At 41.6% G+C, this 20,777-nt stretch overlaps 1 protein-coding gene across 1 annotated transcript in view; it reads right to left on the bottom strand.

The window, feature by feature from the left end:
* Window positions 1–20,777, bottom strand: part of csmd2 (CUB and Sushi multiple domains 2) — a 280,903-nt gene that overhangs the window by 72,011 nt on the left and 188,115 nt on the right. Inside the window, exons 25-26 of the mRNA XM_026288864.1 lie at window positions 20,211–20,337; window positions 653–855 (exon numbers count right to left, since the gene is read on the bottom strand). Coding sequence (XP_026144649.1) covers window positions 653–855; window positions 20,211–20,337 — 330 coding nt within the window. The remainder of the gene's footprint in view (window positions 1–652; window positions 856–20,210; window positions 20,338–20,777) is intronic.

Here is a 20,777-nt window from a genome sequence, read left to right as displayed (position 1 = left end):
AAAAGTTGCATCTGTAAGGCCATGTTGCATGGTGGGTGCTGTTGGAGGCTTTAAGAGAAGCTTGAAGATGGTGCTTTTCAGTTGTTATTCTGGAGCTCAAGCACCAGCAAGACGGAAATTAAATTTCCCAAAAACAAAATTAACTTACATGCTCGCTTACGGGAGTAATTTTTTGTTGCATTCAGTAAAACACGAAAGCACATTTACTGAATACATTTCTAGATACAAACAAAAAATATCATGCAACTTGCCTCAAGTCATGTTACAGAATAATTCGCTCAGATTACTGGCTACAAATGACTCAAAAAACTGTCCGACCAATTGCTCACATACTTGAAATTTTTTCTGCATGCTTAAAACTTCAAGAAATGTATTAAATTTAAGTCACACCTTAGTTTGGGAACCAGTTCTTACTTTTAACTAAGTATTAACTATGACTTTTGTCTCAATAAACTCCTGATTTGCTGCTACTTAATAGTTAGTAAGGTAGTTGGTTAAGTTTAGGCATGGGGTAGGATTAAGAGATCTAAAATAAGGTCAGCAGAATAAGGAATTAAACATGCTTTATAAGTATTAATAAACAGTCAATGTGCTAGTAATAAGCAACTAGTTAAAAATGACACCCAATGACACATCTCGACCAAACACATACCTGAGAACTGCAGAGCGAAACCCTGCTTGCTGGTAAAGAAGTCGGTAGTAAACTGCAGACTGACGGAGCTGAAGGTGCTGTGGAGGTCCGGAGGAAGTGTAGAGCCGCTCAGCTCTCGCAAGAGAACGCCTCCATCGTGAGGCCCGTCCCAGATCCGCAAAACATCATGCACCTCTTCTGTGTGGAAGACCAGGAAATGCAACCTGTGGAGTTCCACAAGCAAACATGCTATTAGTCAGATTCAGAAGGGAGGAAAGAAAGGAGAGTAAAGGCATTCACATCTTTAGTATGGCACCATGGGGATAATTAGAATCTCTGTTTTAGTTTGTACATTTTCTAATGTATTTCTAATAATAATAATTTGTTCTAAAAGAGATATGGTCAATTTGGACACTTGCATAGTTCTTGATATTAGAAGGATCTTAAAGACAGATAGACAAAGGTAAGATAAAAGAAGAAAGTTGTCAACAATAAATTAAAATTAGTTGAATGACATTTGCAAAATTCCATTTGCAGATATTAAATACAAAGAAGAATACTAATAAATCTCTTTTTTTAGCTATAAGGTAAAAGATGCAGCATTTACTTTAAGTCATTAACCTTTATTTAAAAAATAAATAAATAAAGACTTTCAAAGTGATGCCACTGAGAAAAATATGCTTGTTTTCTGCAACCTAAATGCCAGATTACTTTACTAATGGTACTGAATACATAACTAAGTCTTCTCAATTTTATGACACATAATAAAAATTAATTTCCAGACTGCCACATCTTTTAAATTAGAGAAATGCACAGCCAAAGACAACAATTGAAATGACATGATTATAGAACAATACAACTAAATTAATGTTTTTGATTTTTGGTATGCAAAAGTACACAAACATTCTGAACCAAATCAATGCCTTCAAATATTTCAGGAATATTTATTTTTGAACAGACAAAGCTGATTAGAAACCATTCCTTCATTATTTTTTTTAAAGAAATTAATAACAATGGATAGATTTGGGGATAAAAACCAAAATTGTTTAAACCTTATTGAATGAAATAAATTCAAGCTGGTTATCCTAATACCAATCATGTCCCAAATAAGTTTAAAGACATCTGTGTGAAGAGCAATGAGGGGGACCTTCTTTGTTTTGTGAAAAATTCAAGATATCCTTATTAATCACAAAGAGTTGGGTAAAGCTCAAAAAGGATCTCTCTCTCTCTCTCTCTTAATCCATCCATCCATCCATCCATTCTTAAAAAAGTAGCATCTGTACCATTTACAAAAAGCTTCAAAGAAGACAAAAGCACTAAAAAAAAAAAAAAAAGCAAGCATCCAGTTAAAACTAAATCTTAGAACAACACTGACATACTAAACTTAAAATAAATAAGTTCATATAAACCAGTTGTGGCATGACTGGAACAATTTGGAAAAGTTCAATTATGAACAGTTAGCAATTTGAAAGGAAATTATGTAAATTATGTCAGGAGCCTGCTTTTAAGAAACTGAAGTAAAAGCCCTTAACCAAGGAGGCGGCGGAGAACTTTGTCACAAATACAACAACACAAAAGCTCATTAACACAGACTTTGCTTCATTAAAGCAGAATAAAAAAGGAGCATTTTTCTCCCAAAAAGAAAGAAAAAAAGGAGTAAGACATTAGGTCGAATATACAGCAATTCCATGAATTACTGCCGTTCTATGCTAAGTGAGCAAGGAAAAGAGATCATGTGTAAAAAGCTGACCCCATCCCTCACAGTTCACTGGCCTTTTACATGACTTCAGGGTTGTATGCAAAGGATTGATGTCTCAAAAGCCAAGTTAGACACTGGTTTCAAGAAAACAAACATTCAACCCCTGACTCCAGTTATGTCAATGTGCATTAGAAACTAACAGACAGTCTAGTTATTGAAGACAAAAGGGGTTTTATTGAATATGCATTGCTCCCATTTACTAATGACTGCTGTGGGAATGAAAATAAATTCAATAGGGTGTTGTAGGTCATACATGTGTAGTATTTCTACTGAATTGTTGCCATGACAGCACATTCCCACCAGTAGCAAACAGCTTTGGCTTACTGTAATTCACGCAGAGCTTGGTTTCCAGCTTTTTATGTGTGTGTTGTGTTTCTCCACCTATAAAGAAGTGAGTAGGAAGTATTTCTAAATCCCAGTTTCAATTTCATATTGTGTGGGTTTTAGAATTCGCCAAATCCATCTATTCAGAATGAAAGACGCACATAAACAACATACTGCACCGCAAACTGTGTGAACTTCAGGTATTTCACTCTGCACAGTCTGGGTGTGAAATGAAAGAGATCAACAGTTATATATAGCTGCGTGCACAATAAAGAATGGCCCTGCATCTGAGGGTAAACCCTGTTCACACTGAGACTGACAGACTGTAGCGACAGAAACTCATTCATTTTCAGTGAGTCAGTGATTTCCCCTGACAAGATTCAGTGATGACACAATGTGGCTGTGTCCTTCAGTGTGATAAATTTGAGTAAAGTTACATTTCATGCAAATTAGGAGTGATGCATGTAGCAACTATCAATTGGAGTGAAGTTAGTGGAGCACCAAAAATACAATTAAATAAAATAAAATAACACATAACACACAGTAGTATTTACAAGAAGCCTAAAGATATCCAGGGAGTGCATGCATTTCATGGAAAACTACTGAAAGTGTTGCCTTCATCACTTTCAGAGAAGAAAGAGAGAATGCTGCCCTAAGCGCCCTCAACATGCTGTCTGTCAGAGTCCATAATGTACCTAATAAAACTCATTTGGGTATGCATTTGTTCTTTACTCACTGAAACGGATGTGAAATGTAAATATTATCAATTTTTTTTAAAGATCAAGGCAATTATCAAAGTTTGAGAAAATATATAAAAAAAAAAAAAATATATGGTAACTTTTTTATGTGATTTGTTGCATTTGATTACACCTAAGTAGATTTTGACTCATACTGAATATATTTCTCATGGTATTCATTGTATTAATTGTCAAAATTAGGGATGTACAATAATTATAAAGCTTTACTGATGAGATGCGGATTAAATATTGTACAATATTTATCGTGCATCCCTAGTCAATATACAATGAAATCAACAACACAGAGCCTACTAGTGACCAACAAGTACAGGGACGTAGCAACCTCCAGAAATATCACAGTCAGTGTGAAGGGGGCAGAAAGAGAGAGACAAAACCATGACGAGGCAGACAGATAAAGCAAGTGAAACATTGTTCAATCCAGAAGTTCTAAATGAGATTAATCAGTTTACAGCCAGAGTGCTATTACAAATCTGATAAAGAACCAAATTATTCCATCCCTGTCCACCCAGTTGGCAATGCAAAGTTTTACCACACACATATTGTCGCTTTCTGTGTGGAAATGAACACTTTAGAAACCCCCTCAGACTCCATCATCCATCCATCCAGGACGGATCTGTGTCATGCTAATGATAAAGCGCTAATCTATGCAAGTGACGGCTGGTTTCTGAAATGGAAGCAAGCACACAATAATGCATCTATTTCCTTAATGCCAGTCATCTCCCTTTTTCCTGCAAGATTTTAAAGCCGGTGTTACACATAGTTGCTGGTCATCAGCTTATGTTTTGTTTTGGATGCTGGTCTACTGAAGTTCAAACTGAGCATCAGAATGGGGAAGAAAGATCTTAAATGGTCTCCCAGTGTAACCAGCTGAATTTCATCCAAAACTCCAAAACCAGATAAGATCCGCAATAAGATAAGACCAAGAATCAAGAATGAATGGCCAAAACGACACAAGCACATACAATTACTAAACTTACTAAGTAAAAAACAAAACACAAAAACTGATTTAAAATATGAATACATAGTAGGGGTGTACCGAACAAATACAGCATTGTTTTAACCACGGCACGACTGGAAACGTACAGATTTGTATAGTGTTACTTGTGATGAGAAAACAAAGTCTTATCTTTCAAATTGTCAACTTTTTCAGGGAATTCAAACAATAATATAGATATATTGGACGCTTTTGGGTGTGGTGCGACAGATTACTGTATGAACCCCTCAGGTCTAATGTCATTGTGGAGCACGATCATCCGTTTCTCTTTACTACTAGTTTTAATGCGAAATAAACATAATTGAACATCGCATGCCTTACGTATACACTAAATCTGTGTTTCAACCAAATAAATATGTCAATAAAACAGATCTTGTTTATAACAATTTTTTCTAAACATGAGGAGTTTCCTTTAACTCAGCACTAGTTGTGATGCTTAGCTAATTTTTGTCAAAAATGTATTGGCTGAACAAATATCATACAGGTACAGCTAATCCATACACCGCCACGTTAACTAATCCTCATTTTCATCTTTTATTTATTGAAACACGTTTTCTACTCTTTCGTCTATCCCTTCCTGTTACTCTCTCTACTGCTCTACAACTCTTTCATGTAATCCTCGACGATGGGATGGCGGTTGGTAGGGTTGTGGGGAGTGTTGGCAGGAGAGTGGGTGGTTACAGTCTGTCAGATTTGCATGTTCAATACAAAGGGGAAGGTGGAGGGAGATGAAAGACTAAACCCCATGAGGTTTGATTTGTTCCCCTCAAACCACGCAGAATGTAGAGGCCAACTGCATCTAAAGAAATGGAAAAGTACCTTTCATCTCAACACAGGTCTTCCACATCCTGATTTACTCACTCTGTTCTTTTCCAAAAGCATCTGCTTACTCAAAAACAAGCAGAAGATTGAGCCAAGGCTCTCGTCCTTCCAAAATGAACTTAAGCCATCATTTTGAAGTTGGCCACGAGAGGTAAACAAAGTGTTGCATGCATCTTTAAGAAACAAAGTGGTTCAATCAGATGTCAGAGGAAGTGCCAACGAAAGGGAGAATGAGAGGAGCGCTGTGTCATATGAATACCAAACAGCACCGCCTCCCTGGGAGTCTTGTCCGTGTTCCTGCTGCAATGACTTGGCAGACAGGGAGAGACGTGCACTTTGTCAGTGCATGTCTGTGGATTCATTTATTTGTTTATTCATTTAACCAGACAAGTCATTAAAGAACAAAATCTACATGGACGACAGAAATAGAAGGGGGAAATACATAATGAAAAGCACATTTGAAAACATAAAAGACACAAAAAAACAACAAAATATTAAAAATAAGAGGCCAATCTGTGCATGAGATGAATATCTAACAATTGTTAAGATTGTGAGAAGCATTTGCAGGTGTTTGTGAAAATATCCTTGATGAGAGTCCTTGAAAGCTGAATGAAAAATGACAGTTTCTTGAAACTCATTTCAGTCACTTTTTGAATATTAAGTAGCCAGTGAAGGATCTGGAGCATCTAGAGGAGAAACCAAGTGATTAATGCAGCATTTTTGTAAATAATGTGCGGACATATGGTTTAGAGTGTGAGTAAATCTAGTTTGCAAAGATGCCCTGTCTAAGGAAGACTACAGATTTGCATTTCCTGAGGAAAATTACTTGACAGCAAGGATGCATCAGAGCCGCTCTGCCATCAGAGGGTAAAGATGGTTATGCACAAGGGTTGGGCGATGTCAACAAATTTGCCATTGGACTATGGCTACAATGAAACATCGCGATGGACGATGGCATAATTTTTGTATTATGTTATGGTTATGGGGTGTGCTTGAAGCCAGAACCCTTATAAGGGCAAACAACTATTGATTCCTAACACCGTGTCTATACTGGATGCGAGTGGCATGACAAAACACTATAGAACCACTGATGTAAAATAGAGATTCATTATGTACAGATAAATCAATAGAACCCATTATAATCAGTGATGCTGTCTACACTGGATGCGGCGTGGTGTGAAACCAAAAATCCTTGACAGTCAACTGCTGCAGCGTTCTATTTATGAGGTGCTGACATAAATTTTAAATGATTTTCAACTGTTGCTTTGTCGCGTCCACTGTTGACAGTCTTTAGCTGATGCAGCGCCACACGACAACTGTCGCGTCCAGTGCAGACACAGTGTAAGGACAGATGACTGATGATGATGGCGAATGATTTGAAGATCCTGACAAACATATAATTTTGTAAAATGTGTGGTAAGTACTGCCGCATCATAGTATAAACAGAGTATGTATGATCGCGAATCTAGAAAGTGATAGTGAAACTAAAAAGTGATTGTGCATTCCAAAGGGGGGTTGGGGCTCACGATGCCGATGCCAACATTGTGATGTCTATAAGCCACTGGCCCAACATGATTATGCACGAAGTAATAAAAATAGAAGCACGACACAATTTCATATTAAAGTAAACACAAAACAGTCAATTACATTTTTCCATTATATATATATAGATTATTAAAAATAATAAAATAACTCAAACTTAACACGTCAAATTAAAAATTACAAATATATAAAAGTACTGACTTAAATACGTGTACAAATATTGAAGAGCATAGTAAGGCTGACTATTATGCCATTGACAATGGTTAATTGGAATTTATTAGCACTTTTTTTGACAAAATTTTCTTGTAGCGATTTCCTGTTTTGTCATTTTTTTGGGTGATGCTGTTTTTCCACCAGGGGAAAGAGGGATCAAAAAGTGAAAAATTGCGTGTTGAATGCTTCAACAAAGGCATATACCACTGATTAACTCACAGCAGGTCTGTCTTTTAGAGTTAATATACTATCAGTAAAAAAAAATCAATTCCCTTACGGAGTAAATAAATGGGAATTTTACCTCAGGAACCTAACTGTTGCAATCTGATACAATGTCATGACTTGCGGTTAGATTACTGCAAGTCAAAAGGAGATTCTGAAGAAGAAAACAGAATGACGTCAGAATAATGCAATCATTGTAATGACGGTTCTCATCTCTCATGGCAGCACAGTATAGAACATCTAGCAGCTCAAGGGCACCTTTATGGACATATCTGTGCAGGACATCTCTATTATTCCAAACGGGCAAGACTGCCATTTGAAAGAAAGCTATTTGATTTAGGGAGAGGATGAGGTTTGTGGAGCAAAAAATACTACTTTTTTAATATAAAAGGAAGGATGAAAATGCAAATTTCACTGCTGAAAAGACTAGATAAGTTGATTGCCAGATTCAGGCCCAGACCATGACCCGTTTGTCTAAGAACAGTTCAGTTCAGTTTAATGAACTGAAACAGAGAAAGTGATTCATTTGTTGCATCATACATGTTGCTCCAAATGAAACCAAAGTCTGAAACTCAAGACAAAGACCACTTTTATGATTTAATGTGGTTTCGAAATGTCTCCAGGTCAATGCTACTGTAAAAGATCAAGGCTCAATCTAAGCTAACCTCCACATAAGATTCAAAACTCTCTTCAAATTAAGCAAGACATCCTTAGACAATGAACTTTCTAGTTAACTTGACTATGACAATGCTAGACTTGTTAAAGCAAAATTCATAGCCTGTATTTGCTTCGAAGTCTGGGAAAAAAAGCTAAATATAGACTAATAAATTACATAACTTGAAAAGATGGGGAAAAACACCATTTAGAGTAGAATATTGTAGGTTGAACTGGTTGATGCATTAATGATTAGTTATCTTTATCTGCTGTGTAGGCAGATTGGATAAATGTAAGAAGCAGTTCTCAGTCTGATTCAGCAGATGTGAGGTCCTGGCCACCTTAAAAACAAGTACACAGCACTTTTTTTTACCCACAATCCACAGTCTCCTCCATTCACTGCTGTCAGCCATCCCCACTGCAAAGTGCTCCCAGGAGGAGGCCGGCAGGAGAACCATCCGGGTGTTTATCATCAGATTATTCTAGGTGTGCGTGAGCACATTTCCTCCATTTAGCAGCGTATTGGATTTAGGGGTACATTAACCTTTTAGAAAAATTGTGAGTTTCAAACTTTGACAGTTTGTATATTGAGAGTAATGACCAAGGACACACTGCAAGTGAGACGGCACAATTTCACAGCCCATTAAAAATTAGACTCATTAATTGATTGATCAACTCTAGTCTCTTTGGGGGTCTTTCTCTCCCCAGCGCCTGAGCAAACCAGCTGATTAAAAAAAAAAAAAAAAAGCAATTGATCAGATCTGTACAGTTTCTATACTCCCAAAACAGAACTTTCATGCTTGTCCAGACTGGTGTATGCTGTTGGAACAACATGTAGCAATGATGTTCATTAGCATCTTGGTTGGTCAAGCTGGTCGATCTTGCTGATCAAGCTCCTAAAGATGTCTGTGGTGCTTGAGGCAGGGCTATTTTTCCCAGCATACACCACAGCATGAATAAATAATGCCAAAAACTGCTGTTCTGTATTATTTGTGCTGGTTTTGTTGCTGTGTTCGAAGTTGTGAATCATGTGGTGTTACTGCAACACTGTCCTTAAATATGATGTTAAGCATCCCGCACACCAAGACATTGTACCTCTCAGTTCCCAAGACTATTATTAGCCAGGCAACTATTACACAGATTAAAAGTAAAACACCCCACTGCAAAGCTAACAGTTTTACCACTGTGATATCCACTTTATTAAAAAACTAGTTCAGATGCCAAAAGCTGCATGCCTCAGTTAAAAGTGTGTTATTTTTGGGATAATATAAAATACTACAATTTCATTTTTCAGGATGCATCACAACAACTTATTTTAGATCAGCTAAACAATTATTCTATATTTTAAGCTATAAATTACCATATTAACTTTAACGGCCTTAAAATCCTACAATTATAATTCATTAACATCTGATCAAGTTCCAGTTTATTTATTTTTTATTTATAAACAAGCTGTTTTTCAACCAATTCTAATGAAAACAAATCTTGATCCATCGTTACCCCAAAATTATAGACCTACTTTTAAGTTACCTTTTATGGTTAAGGTCCTGGAAAATGTTGTCATAAATCAACTCGTTGTAAACCAATTCAAAGTACACTTCATCAACAACACCGGTGTCCAGTGGTGTTCCCCAGGGTTCCGTTTTGGCCCCATTGCTTTTTGCTTTGTATTTGCTGCCTCTGGGGAAACTGATAAATAATTTTGAAGGCATTCGCTATCATTGCTATGCAGATGATATTCAACTATATGTTTATTTTAAGCCTCATGAAATTACAAAATTGTCTACTCTTTTAAATTATATAAACTCTTTTAAAGCCTGGATGGCAAATAATTACTTGCAGTTAAATCCTGAAAAAACAGAAGTACTTATCTCAGCTCCTGCTGGTGTTCTCCTAAAAGTTATGGAAAGTCTTGGTCCTTTATCAAATTCTGTTAAATCTACCCTTCGTAATTTAGGTGTTCATATGGGAGAAGCCTTCAGTCTTGATTTACATGTGAATTATTTGGTTCGTAATTGCTTTTATCAGTTGAGAATCATCGCAAAATTGAGGCCAGTTGTGTCCACAGTGGAGAAAGAAATGATAATACATGCATTTATTTCCTCCCGCCTTGATTATTGTAACTCTCTTTTTACTGATCTTAATAATTCATCCCGGAAATGTTTACAAGTGGTTCAAAATGCTGCTGCTAAGCTTTTAACCAAGTCATCAAAGAGATCTCACGTAACCCCTATTTTAATTTCTTTACACTGGCTCTCTGTCAAATTTATTTATATAAAAGTGATGTTGCAACCTTATAACTCCAAAAGGAATCTGTGAACCTCAAATCAGATTCTGCTAGTTCCACGTTCTAGATTGAGGACAAAAAGAGACTGTGCCTTTTAAGTAGTGCATATAAAGCACTTTGTGACACTTGTTCTTAAAAGGTGATACAGAAATAAATATTACTTACTACAATTAAAATGTAATAATAATTATAATAATATAAACAATTAAAAAATAGCAGAAAAATGAAAAGAAATAATAATAATGTAATAACCCTGCAACATAAGCAAAACAAAATAAAATAAGTAGTGAGTAGACCAGTCACAAGCAGATTGCAGGATAATAAATAGAGAAGAGTGTGGGGAAAAAGTAATAGGAAGTGTGTTACCTTTGACAAGATGGGACTGAAGTGAGAAGATAACAGAGATAATGTATGACTAGAAGGCTTTGGAGGAAGAGAAAAAGAGGTGGATAAAACAGCATAATAGGGAAGGAGGGAAGTGGGACCCCAGCTTCCGTTAATTCTTCAGATTTCTTTCGTGACTGCAGATGAGCCTTGAGCGTGACAGTGCGATCCTTTGAGCTGCAACCTGAATGTTCCAAACCGGCTGTGGAACAGCAGGCTTAACCAATGTCTAATCCCACGTGGATATGAACATTTGAGGCTAGGCAGTATATCCGTCTCTGTGTGTGCGTGCACGTGTGTGTGAATGGCTGCTGAAAGTAATTATCACCTTTGCCAAACAAAGGCATCTCAGATGTGGATAAGTGTCTGTGATGAAAGAACAATGAAATAGCGCCTGCATCCCCTGCCTCATGAAACACCCCCCCCCCCCAGCATCCTGACACATTATACTGTACAAACATCCCAATCCACGCTTACACATCCTTTTATGTCTGCACACTCAGGCACTGCCATCAACCCCTCTGGATAAGGAAGTCCACCGGGACAGGACAGCTGGGGCAGGGCGGTATCACAGTATACACTCTGTGACAGTACAAATGTATAACCCGTTATATAGGGCTATATACTGTGTTGCTTATGATGTGGTCTACCAAATAAAAAATAAATAAAAAAAATCCATCAAGCCGAAAAATGTAACACATTTCAAAGAGCGTTGCAGACGGTGCTTAATGGTAGCTCATCTTTTTGGAGAGCATATTCTGAATGCTGCATTGAGTCCTAGTATTATCGCAAGACATCATCCCAATCTTAATGCATTGCAAATGATCTTCAATAATTGATTGCTCGTGATGATATCAAAGAAATGTATGTGCATACCTTACTGTGGGGAACTAGTTCTGAGACTTGGAGAGACCCAATGTATTAATTATCGTATGCTTGTGAAATGGGATCTAATAAACACACATACAGTACAGGAAAAGTTAAACTGACACATTCTAACACCTTATTATACTGTATGACCTGCAGTACTCATATGTGTTCATATAAAGATACATGTACTAAAGATATAAACTAAAGTATAAATAAACAGCACATTCACAAGCAAATACACACTGTAACTGTTTACTTTTGCTAACAGGCTTTTAAAGTAAATTATATGAGTACTATGTTTTATCAGAAGGCGAGTGGGAGGCGTAGAGTATTCTGCGGCGTATTGAAACATGATTTCCAACTAATAAAATATTAAATAAGTCACACACACTTAATCTCACCAACACTCAGATATGTTTACTTAACGTGTTTACAGATTTCAGTGGTTAACACATTTGATATCTTCATGTCACGCTAGAAAGGGCAAACCTGCCTGTGCATGGAATGCTGTGCATTTTATTTTCATTTATATCATTTAATTAATACATATGTATTTTTATTTAAAATATATTATTAATTTAAATATTAATTTAAAATATATATTAATAGAAAACTATTATTTTAAATTGTAATAATATTTAAGAAAAACACTATTATGTTTAAATAAATGCAGCCTTGGTTAGCATAGGTTACTTATAAAATTAAAATAATATAAAAAAATATATAACAATAATAATAATAATAATAATAATACTAATAATAATAATAATAATAATAATAATAATAATAATAATAAAACAATAATACACTATATGCACTATAATATGCAATGGTAATAACATCAACAACAACAAATAATAATAACAATACAATTTTACTGACCCAAACTTTTAAACCATATTAAATACATATCTGAATGAACATTTCATATATAATAACCAATGTGATGACACTTTTTGCAGTGCTTTGGGGGTTAAGAGGGGTTTTAGGAGCTCTGCTTCACAATGTGCTTAAGTACACTGTAATCACATGACCTTTTATGGCCATGATTGCATCAGTAATTACATGACACTGACTAAGTACAAGCTTTAAGCAGGCAACATCTGAGTATCAGACTGTATTAAATTATACGGTTATACAATAAAAGGACAGGTGACCTCAATTATTACATGTGGCCTGCTCGTCTGGCGTGAGTATCTGGAGGGGTGTACCGACGTTAGATGCTCAATAACCCTTATGATATAATTACACTCACCTCACTGCTCATTTCCAACAATTTATGGACACAAAGAACACAGGATAAAAGGGAAATTTGATTGAGCTCTTCACATCTTCAAGGCACCTTACAGAGTCTTCGACGCAGCAAAACCAAATCAAATGTCAATTTCGAAGTGTTCCTGTGGCTCAGTGGGAGAGCACGGCGTTATTCCCAGGGAACACACATATACTGGTAAAAAATGAATTGCCCGAATGCACTGTAAGTTGCTTTGGATAAAAGTGTTTGTTAAATGTAAATGTAAACCACTTTTAACACAGCAAGAAGGCAGTGTCTGGGAGCTCTTAACGTGTCTAGATGAAGGGCGGGGGAAAGTATCTGATAAACAGCACAATTAAAGCCCCGGACAAATTAGGCAAACCTCGGCTGCGAGATTTCATGCAAAATTACGCTGGCGAACTAGTGGCAATTAACAAGGGGGCATGTTCATTCATTAGTGCGAAAGGGAGCGATTTGCTTGGGAAGGGAAGAGGTCAGCCTGTAGGACTGCCAAAGTGCTAATGTCCTCCTAGCTTCTCTGAGTCCTGCTGACTGTGACAGCACGATGAACAATACTGGCATGCATGGAGCTAGACCTCGGCCTGCCAGCCAATCTATGCTTGCGGCTAAGGCGAGAGCTGACAAATACACCATCAGACCAATTAGACGGAGTATGGCTACACTGGAGGGACAAAGGGTAAAAAGCTTGGACACCCATTTGATCAAATGGGTGCGTTTTCTGTGGATGCTTGTTTCTGCCAATTAACTAAAACTAAGATAACTGTAACTTTTTTGCCTCGCAATTGCGAGCTTATATCTCCCAATTCTGATTTTTGTTCTTGAAATCGGGAGTTTGTATCATGTAATTCTGATTTTCTTTTTTTTTTTTAATTGTGAATTTATATCACGCAACTTTGACTTATTTTCTCAGAGGTTGCAGGTTATAAAATGCTGATTTTAAGGGTTAAAACGTTGACTCACATTTCTGACATTTTCTTACAACTGCAAGATTATATCTCACTATTCTGACTTTATGACTAGCAATTCTGAAAAAACTAAGCTGATTTGTAATATGTCATATTCAATAGCAGAAAGGGGCTTACAATTTAGAAAATGTAAGAATATTAATGCTAGAATATTAACAAATGGCACTTTTCATCTTAACCTAAATGAATACCACTTATTATGCAGGGATATCTAAATTTTAACATTTCAAAAGAAAATGTCATCTACTTAACTCGGTAATGGCCAAATCAATAGCATTCAATTATGACTTCTGATATATGAAATGGTAAATGCGAGAACTTGGTTCTTCTGAAAGGTCAAATTATGTCACTTTATCATCAGCAATGTTCAGATTTGTTCAAATGTTTTATTATTGTTTCCTTGTAATATATAGTATTATATCAGTGAACAGTATGTACGTCCTCAAATGTAAAAACACAAAGTTCAGGTATGAGTTAGGGTTCCCTTTCAATACTTCACTCGTACTGCGTCGAAGACGCATATGGGAAAAACCCCCTTTTTCTCCTGAACTGAAGCCTTATTCAATCACGCAGTGAAACTGCACAGCCATTGGATCGTGCAGTGCTATTAAAACAAACCAATGGCTTGGCAGCGGTGCTGCACGAACCTATGGCAGCGAAGCCCGCCAAAGCCCGCCAATATGGGCGGGGAATCTGGCTATATATTGGCCGCTTCGCCACAGGAATTCAGATTATTTCTCCTTCAGCGACGACGTCACATCGCTTCGCTGATCTCCGCTGAACTGCTCGCCGTTGACACGCCTCGCACTGGAACGCGACTGCCGGTCCCCACCGCAGATTCATCGCTTCCCTGCGGCCATCCGGTGAGATATATTGAAAGAGCAAATTTCTCTAAAAGAGCCTTTTTCTACGGCGTTGTTGCAAATGCCGTCTCGTCATTGCAGCTCGTGCAGAGCCCCTCTGCACGCTGATGACGGGCACAGCGAGTGTGTCGCGTGCTTGGGGAAACCCCACGCTGACACAGCACTCGCGGGGAATTCATGTTCTCATTGCGAGAACATGAATATCGCCTCTCTGCGCTCGCGAATCGCTTTCTTTTCAGAGAGCGATCTCGCTCCTCGCGCCCTCCCTTTTTCTTCATCCCGCGAGCCGGCGAGGAAGAAAAGGCGGGGCAGAGGATTAAAGCAGCAGGATGAAAGCGAGCTCACGCCGGCTCAGCCCCCGCGTGCCTCGTTTTCTCCGCCCAGAGGGGATTCCCCAGTCCTCTTTGTACAGCCAGACCAGTGTCCCTCTGCTGCCGCGAGTGATCTGGTTTTGTTTGGAGGGACTGAGGAGGAACTGCTAGAGGACAGCATGTCTCTAGCCGCTTCAGATGCTGAGGAGCTGTCGGGCTCGCCGGACCCCGCCCCCTCGATGTCATCTGAGCCAAACCGCTCGAAACTCGGGATGGACGCCGAGCTTATCCGCGTTCTCTCCAGGGCAGTGGACGAGCTGGGTCTGGATTGGTCTCCTCCAGAGGAACCAGCCCGTAGCCGTCTGGATGAATGGTTTCTGCCGGGGCGCCAGCAAGCCCCTCGTCAGCGAACTGCTCCGTTCTTCCCGGAGGTCCACGACGAGCTCACTAAATCGTGGCGCGCCCCCTACTCAGCGCGCCTGCGTACTTCATCTTCATCCGCCCTCACCTCAATTGACGGCGCTGATGAAAGAGGATACGAACGGCTGCCGCCGCTGGACGAGTCTGTGGCCGTGCATCTCTGCCCGCCAGCAGCTATTGGATGGAAAGCCAAGGCCAACCATCCGTCCAAACCCTGCCGTACGACGTCGGCGCTCGCCGGGCGTGCCTACTCATCGGCAGGGCAAGCAGCCGCGGCGCTCCACTCTATGGCGGTGCTTCAAGTCTTCCAGGCCAAACTTCTCGCCGCCACCGACGAGTCTGGCCCAGATGTCGCCACGCTCAGGGAGCTGAGAAGTGCAACAGACTTGGCGCTGCGTGCTACCAAGAGCACCGCCCAGGCCATTGGGCGCTCGATGGCTAACCTGGTCGTCTTGGAGCGCCACTTATGGCTCAACCTTACGGAGATCAAGGATGCTGACAGAGCCCAGTTCCTAGACGCACCGATCTCCCCCAGCGGCCTCTTTGGCCCGGCGATAGAGGGATTCGCCGAGCGTTTCACAGAGGCGCAGAAGTCGTCCCAGGCAATGCGACACTTCCTGCCGAAGCGCGCTTCATCTGCTACCAGTCGCCCCAAACAGGTGCCGATTCGTCAGCCTCCTAAGCAAGCGCCAGCTGCTACCACCGCAGCCCAGCCGGTGAAACCCGAGCCTCGACACCGTTCTCGCTCGGCCACCAGACGGTACCAGTATCCCAAGCGCATGGGACCCCGGCCCAAGATAGTGCTGGACCCTGCGCCGCCGCCGTCATCCTGATCAACAGGAAAGAAAGAGGAGGGGGCTAAGTCTCGCCACAGCCGGACCACCCCCCAAACTGCCCCGTGTGTTCTGCCGTCCATCTACAGATGTCGACGAAGTTGTTCCTGCTGCAAACAATGGGCCCTTGTTAGCGCCCAGACAGCAAAGCGCTGTTATAGTGCAAAAAATAAAAAACACACTCCTTCACAAAAAGAGCAGTTTTCCTCACACAACACTAACGAGTGCTATGTCCCCCCACGGCGGTCAATCACTCGAGTTAATACAACCTCTGTCCATCCGGGCCTCACAATGGCAAGCCATTCCCGGGGTATCAGATTGGGTCATGGGAGTAATAAAACACGGCTATTCCCTTCAGTTCGCACGACGGCCACCACGCTTTCACGGGGTGGTCACCACTTCAGTGCACAACGAGAACGCTCACGTTCTTCGTGCCGAAGTGAAAAATCTGCTGGTGAAGGGAGCTATAGAAATCGTTCCCCCAGCACACCGCGACTCAGGATTTTACAGCCGTTACTTCCTGGTTCCCAAGAAGGATGGTGGGCTGCGCCCCATCCTCGATTTAAGACATCTGAACCGTGCCCTCATGAGACGGCACTTCAGAATGATCACATTGAAACAAATCCTCTCGCAAATACGCTCAGGGGATTGGTTCTTTTCGCTGGATCTGAAAGACGCTTACTTTCACATCCAGATAGCCCCCCATCACAGGCCGTTTTTGAGATTTGCCTTCGAGGGCGTGGCTTACCAATACAAGGTCCTCCCCTTTGGGCTGTCTCTGGCGCCTCGCACGTTCACAAAGTGCATGGATGCGGCTCTCTCCCCTCTCAGGCAGAAGGGCATCCGCATTCTCAATTACCTCGACGACTGGCTAGTTCTAGCTCAGTCAGAGGGGGAGGCATTGGGTTACAGAACTGTGCTCCTCAGCCATCTGGAATGCCTGGGGCTCAGGGTGAACTTTGTCAAGAGCTCACTGTCCCCCAGCCGGCGGATATCGTTTCTGGGAACAGTGTTAGACTCAGTGACGATGAGGGCAACAATGGTGAAGGAGCGCGCTGCGGCTCTACAGCGACTTGCGGCCTCTTTCAAAATAGGTGCTTCTCGACCCCTAAAGACATTCCAGAAGCTGCTGGGTCTTATGGCGGCGGCATCGCCGGTGCTGGAGCTCGGGCTGCTTCGTATGCGCCCCCTCCAATATTGGCTGAAACCACGTGTTCCACCTCATGCATGGCGTCACGGACGCTTGAATATCAAGGTGAGTCAGGACTGTATTTCGGCCCTGACCCCTTGGAGGGACATGCAATGGATGGAACGGGGTGCTCCACTTGGTATGGTTTGCAGAAGGAAAGTGATCTCCACAGACGCGTCCAACAAGGGTTGGGGCGCGCTGTGCGAAGGGAAACCCGCTTTCGGCCAATGGTCGAAAGAGGAGAGCAGGCTCCACATCAACTGCCTCGAGATGATTGCAGTTCAACGAGCCTGCCAGAGCTTCCTGTCAGACCTAAAGAGCCACCACGTGCTGGTCAGATCGGACAGCATGACGGTGGTCTCTTATATAAATCACCAAGGTGGGCTGTCGTCGACGCGTCTCTTCAGACTGACGTCGCGACTGCTGGAATGGACCCAAAACAATTTGGGGTCCCTGAGAGCAGTGCATCTTCCGGGCAAGCTGAACAAGGGCGCGGATATGCTGTCAAGAAGCGGAGTCTCCTCAGAAGAGTGGAGACTCCACCCGCAGACGGTTCAGAAGATATGGGAGGTCTTTGGCAGAGCGGAAATAGACCTCTTTGCCTCAAAAGACAACTCTCATTGCCCAATATATTTTTCCAAGATCAAGGACGCGTTGTCCCAGGACTGGCCCAACCGTCTTCTTTATGCTTTTCCTCCGGTCCCTCTGATTCCCCAAGTAATCAGGCGGGTCAGGGACCAGAGATGCAGGGTTCTGCTTGTAGCCCCATTCTGGGAAAATCAGCACTGGATAGCCGACCTGTCGCAGATGCTGACTGCAGCCCCATGGCCCGTTCCCCTGAGACGGGACCTCCTTTCTCAGGCGGACGGGACGATTTGGCATCCACACCCAGAGAAGTGGTCTCTGCACATTTGGTCGCTCGACGGGAGCCCGCGGGACTCCCTGAGCGTGTGCTAGACACAATTTCACAGGCTAGAGCTCCGTCTACACGACGCCTCTATGCCTCCAAATGGTCTGTGTTCTCCACATGGTGTTCAGACCATGGTGAGAGCCCGACCTCTTGTGACGTATCAGTGATACTGTCATTTTTGCAAGAGCTCTTGGAGAAGGGACGATCCCCCTCCACGCTCAAGGTCTATGTAGCAACTATAGCGGCATCACACGCCCTTATAGCAGGCCAGTCGGTGGGCAGAAACGACTTAGTCGTCCGATTTATGAGAGGTGCCAGACGGCTTCATCCGCCTTGCCCTCCCACCGTCCCTTCTTGGGACCTGCCCACGGTGCTGAGAGCCCTGAAGGGGGCCCCCTTTGAACCGCTACAGTCCATAGGCCTTAAAGCCCTGTCGCTAAAGACCGCTCTGCTATTGGCACTAGCGTCTGTTAAGCGTGTGGGTGATTTGCAAGCACTTTCGATGAGCCCTAATTGCCTAGAATTCGGGCCTAACGACTCGAGGGTCGTCCTGAAACCGAGGCATGGCTATGTGCCAAAGGTGCTCTCCACACCTTTTAGAGCACAAGTGGTCACCCTCTCTGCGTTACAAAACACAGAGGAGGATCCAGGGCTGAATCTACTTTGCCCAGTGAGGGCTCTAAAAGTCTACATAGAGCGTTCTGCACCAATAAGACGATCAGAACAGCTCTTCATATGCTTTGGAAACCGCACCAGAGGGTTACCGGTCTCTAAGCAAAGACTTTCAAGGTGGATTGTGGATGCAATCCAGCTAGCCTACTCTTCTTTGGGCCTGCAAAGCCCAATTGGAGTAAGAGCCCATTCGACGAGAGCAGTGTCTTCGTCTTGGGCATGGTCTAATGGTGTGACTATCGCAGAAATTTGTGAGGCGGCTGGCTGGAGCTCGCCGTCCACATTTGCTAGATTTTACAATCTAGACGTCCCAGAGCTTCATGCTAGGGTACTTTCTGTGTGAAGGTCACCTTCTTGTTCCTCATTTGCATGCTCTTGGCCATTCTTGCCCAAGGCTCAAACTCTACTCGTATGCACTCGGTCCCTTGGCTACTGAGGCGATACGAACACGGGATGATCAGGCTAGGCCAGACGTAACCTCATTGAGCTTATTCTGCCCCTAGTTGCTATTATCATATCTTGGTTTAACAAATCAAGTTTGATTGCGTTGGTCGTCCTCCCTTCTTAGCATGGCGTGATTGAACTGGGTTCCCATATGCGTCTTCGACGCAGTACGAGTGAAGTATTGAAAGGGAACGTACTCGGTTACTAACGTAACCTCGGTTCCCTGAAATACGGGAACGAGTACTGCGTTCCTTGCCATGCTAAAAAGGCTGCACAACTCAGTCGTCGCTTCAGTCGAAGTAACCTGAATTCCTGTGGCGAAGCGGCCAATATATAGCCAGATTCCCCGCCCATATTGGCGGGCTTTGGCGGGCTTCGCTGCCATAGGTTCGTGCAGCACCGCTGCCAAGCCATTGGTTTGTTTTAATAGCACTGCACGATCCAATGGCTGTGCAGTTTCACTGCGTGATTGAATAAGGCTTCAGTTCAGGAGAAAAAGGGGGTTTTTCCCATATGCGTCTTCGACGCAGTACTCGTTCCCGTATTTCAGGGAACCGAGGTTACGTTAGTAACCGAGTACGTTTTATAGTATTAACTAGCTGTATATTAAAACAGAAAGTCTCCATTTAGCCAAGTAAAAATATATATTACACCCCCACTATGGTACTATATATAAGGTGTACCATAAAGGTTTTTCTTTTATGAGATTACTCAACAAAGGACATTTCTAGAGCTTTGGATCAACAGCAGGGCTGAAGATACTGGATGGAAGTTACATTTAGAGGTTAGATGAAGAGATCAAAAGCAAAACAGAAAGAGGAAGAGACAGATGGCGGGGAGGAGGGTAATGGAAGAGCAGATACCCACCCTATGGTGCTTCCAAGTGCCGCCTCGATGGTCCAGACACAGTGCAAGTTGTGCTCATAAGGCGCTGGGTAACCAGGAGACAGAATCCGGCCCATGGGCTCATCTTTAATCGTTCCTCCACACTCGGCTGGGTAAAGAAAGAGATAAACAAAGGCACAATCCTTCAATGACAGCTTACAACTCTGCAGCACAAACAGTACATCTTAAAAAAATACATATATAGAAAAATTTGTCAAAAAGTCAGAGACCAAAAGTTAAAGTGATTTTTTGTACAATTGTATTTAATACAAATGAAAAATAATATTATACGATATGATGTATTACGTTTTTCCGCATTTTACATTCATTAAGGCCTATTTGGTTTTAATTAGATTTTGAAAAATAATTTTTAATGTGGACTACATATATATGAATGAATGCACCAGGTGTCAATTGGTCTGCTTCTGTAAGGGATTCTGCATTGGTATCTAAATCCTTGGAGCGAGGATGGTACACGTTGTGCTGTGCAGTGATGCATCATCAGGTGGCAGGGGCGCCTCTTTCCACTTTAAAAGAATACATTCAGCA

The sequence above is a fragment of the Carassius auratus genome, chromosome 19, assembly GCF_003368295.1.
Source record: "Carassius auratus strain Wakin chromosome 19, ASM336829v1, whole genome shotgun sequence".
NCBI lineage: Eukaryota > Metazoa > Chordata > Actinopteri > Cypriniformes > Cyprinidae > Carassius > Carassius auratus.
The sequence above is the reverse complement of the archived record's forward strand: the minus strand, read 5'-3'. Positions and strand labels throughout refer to the sequence as shown.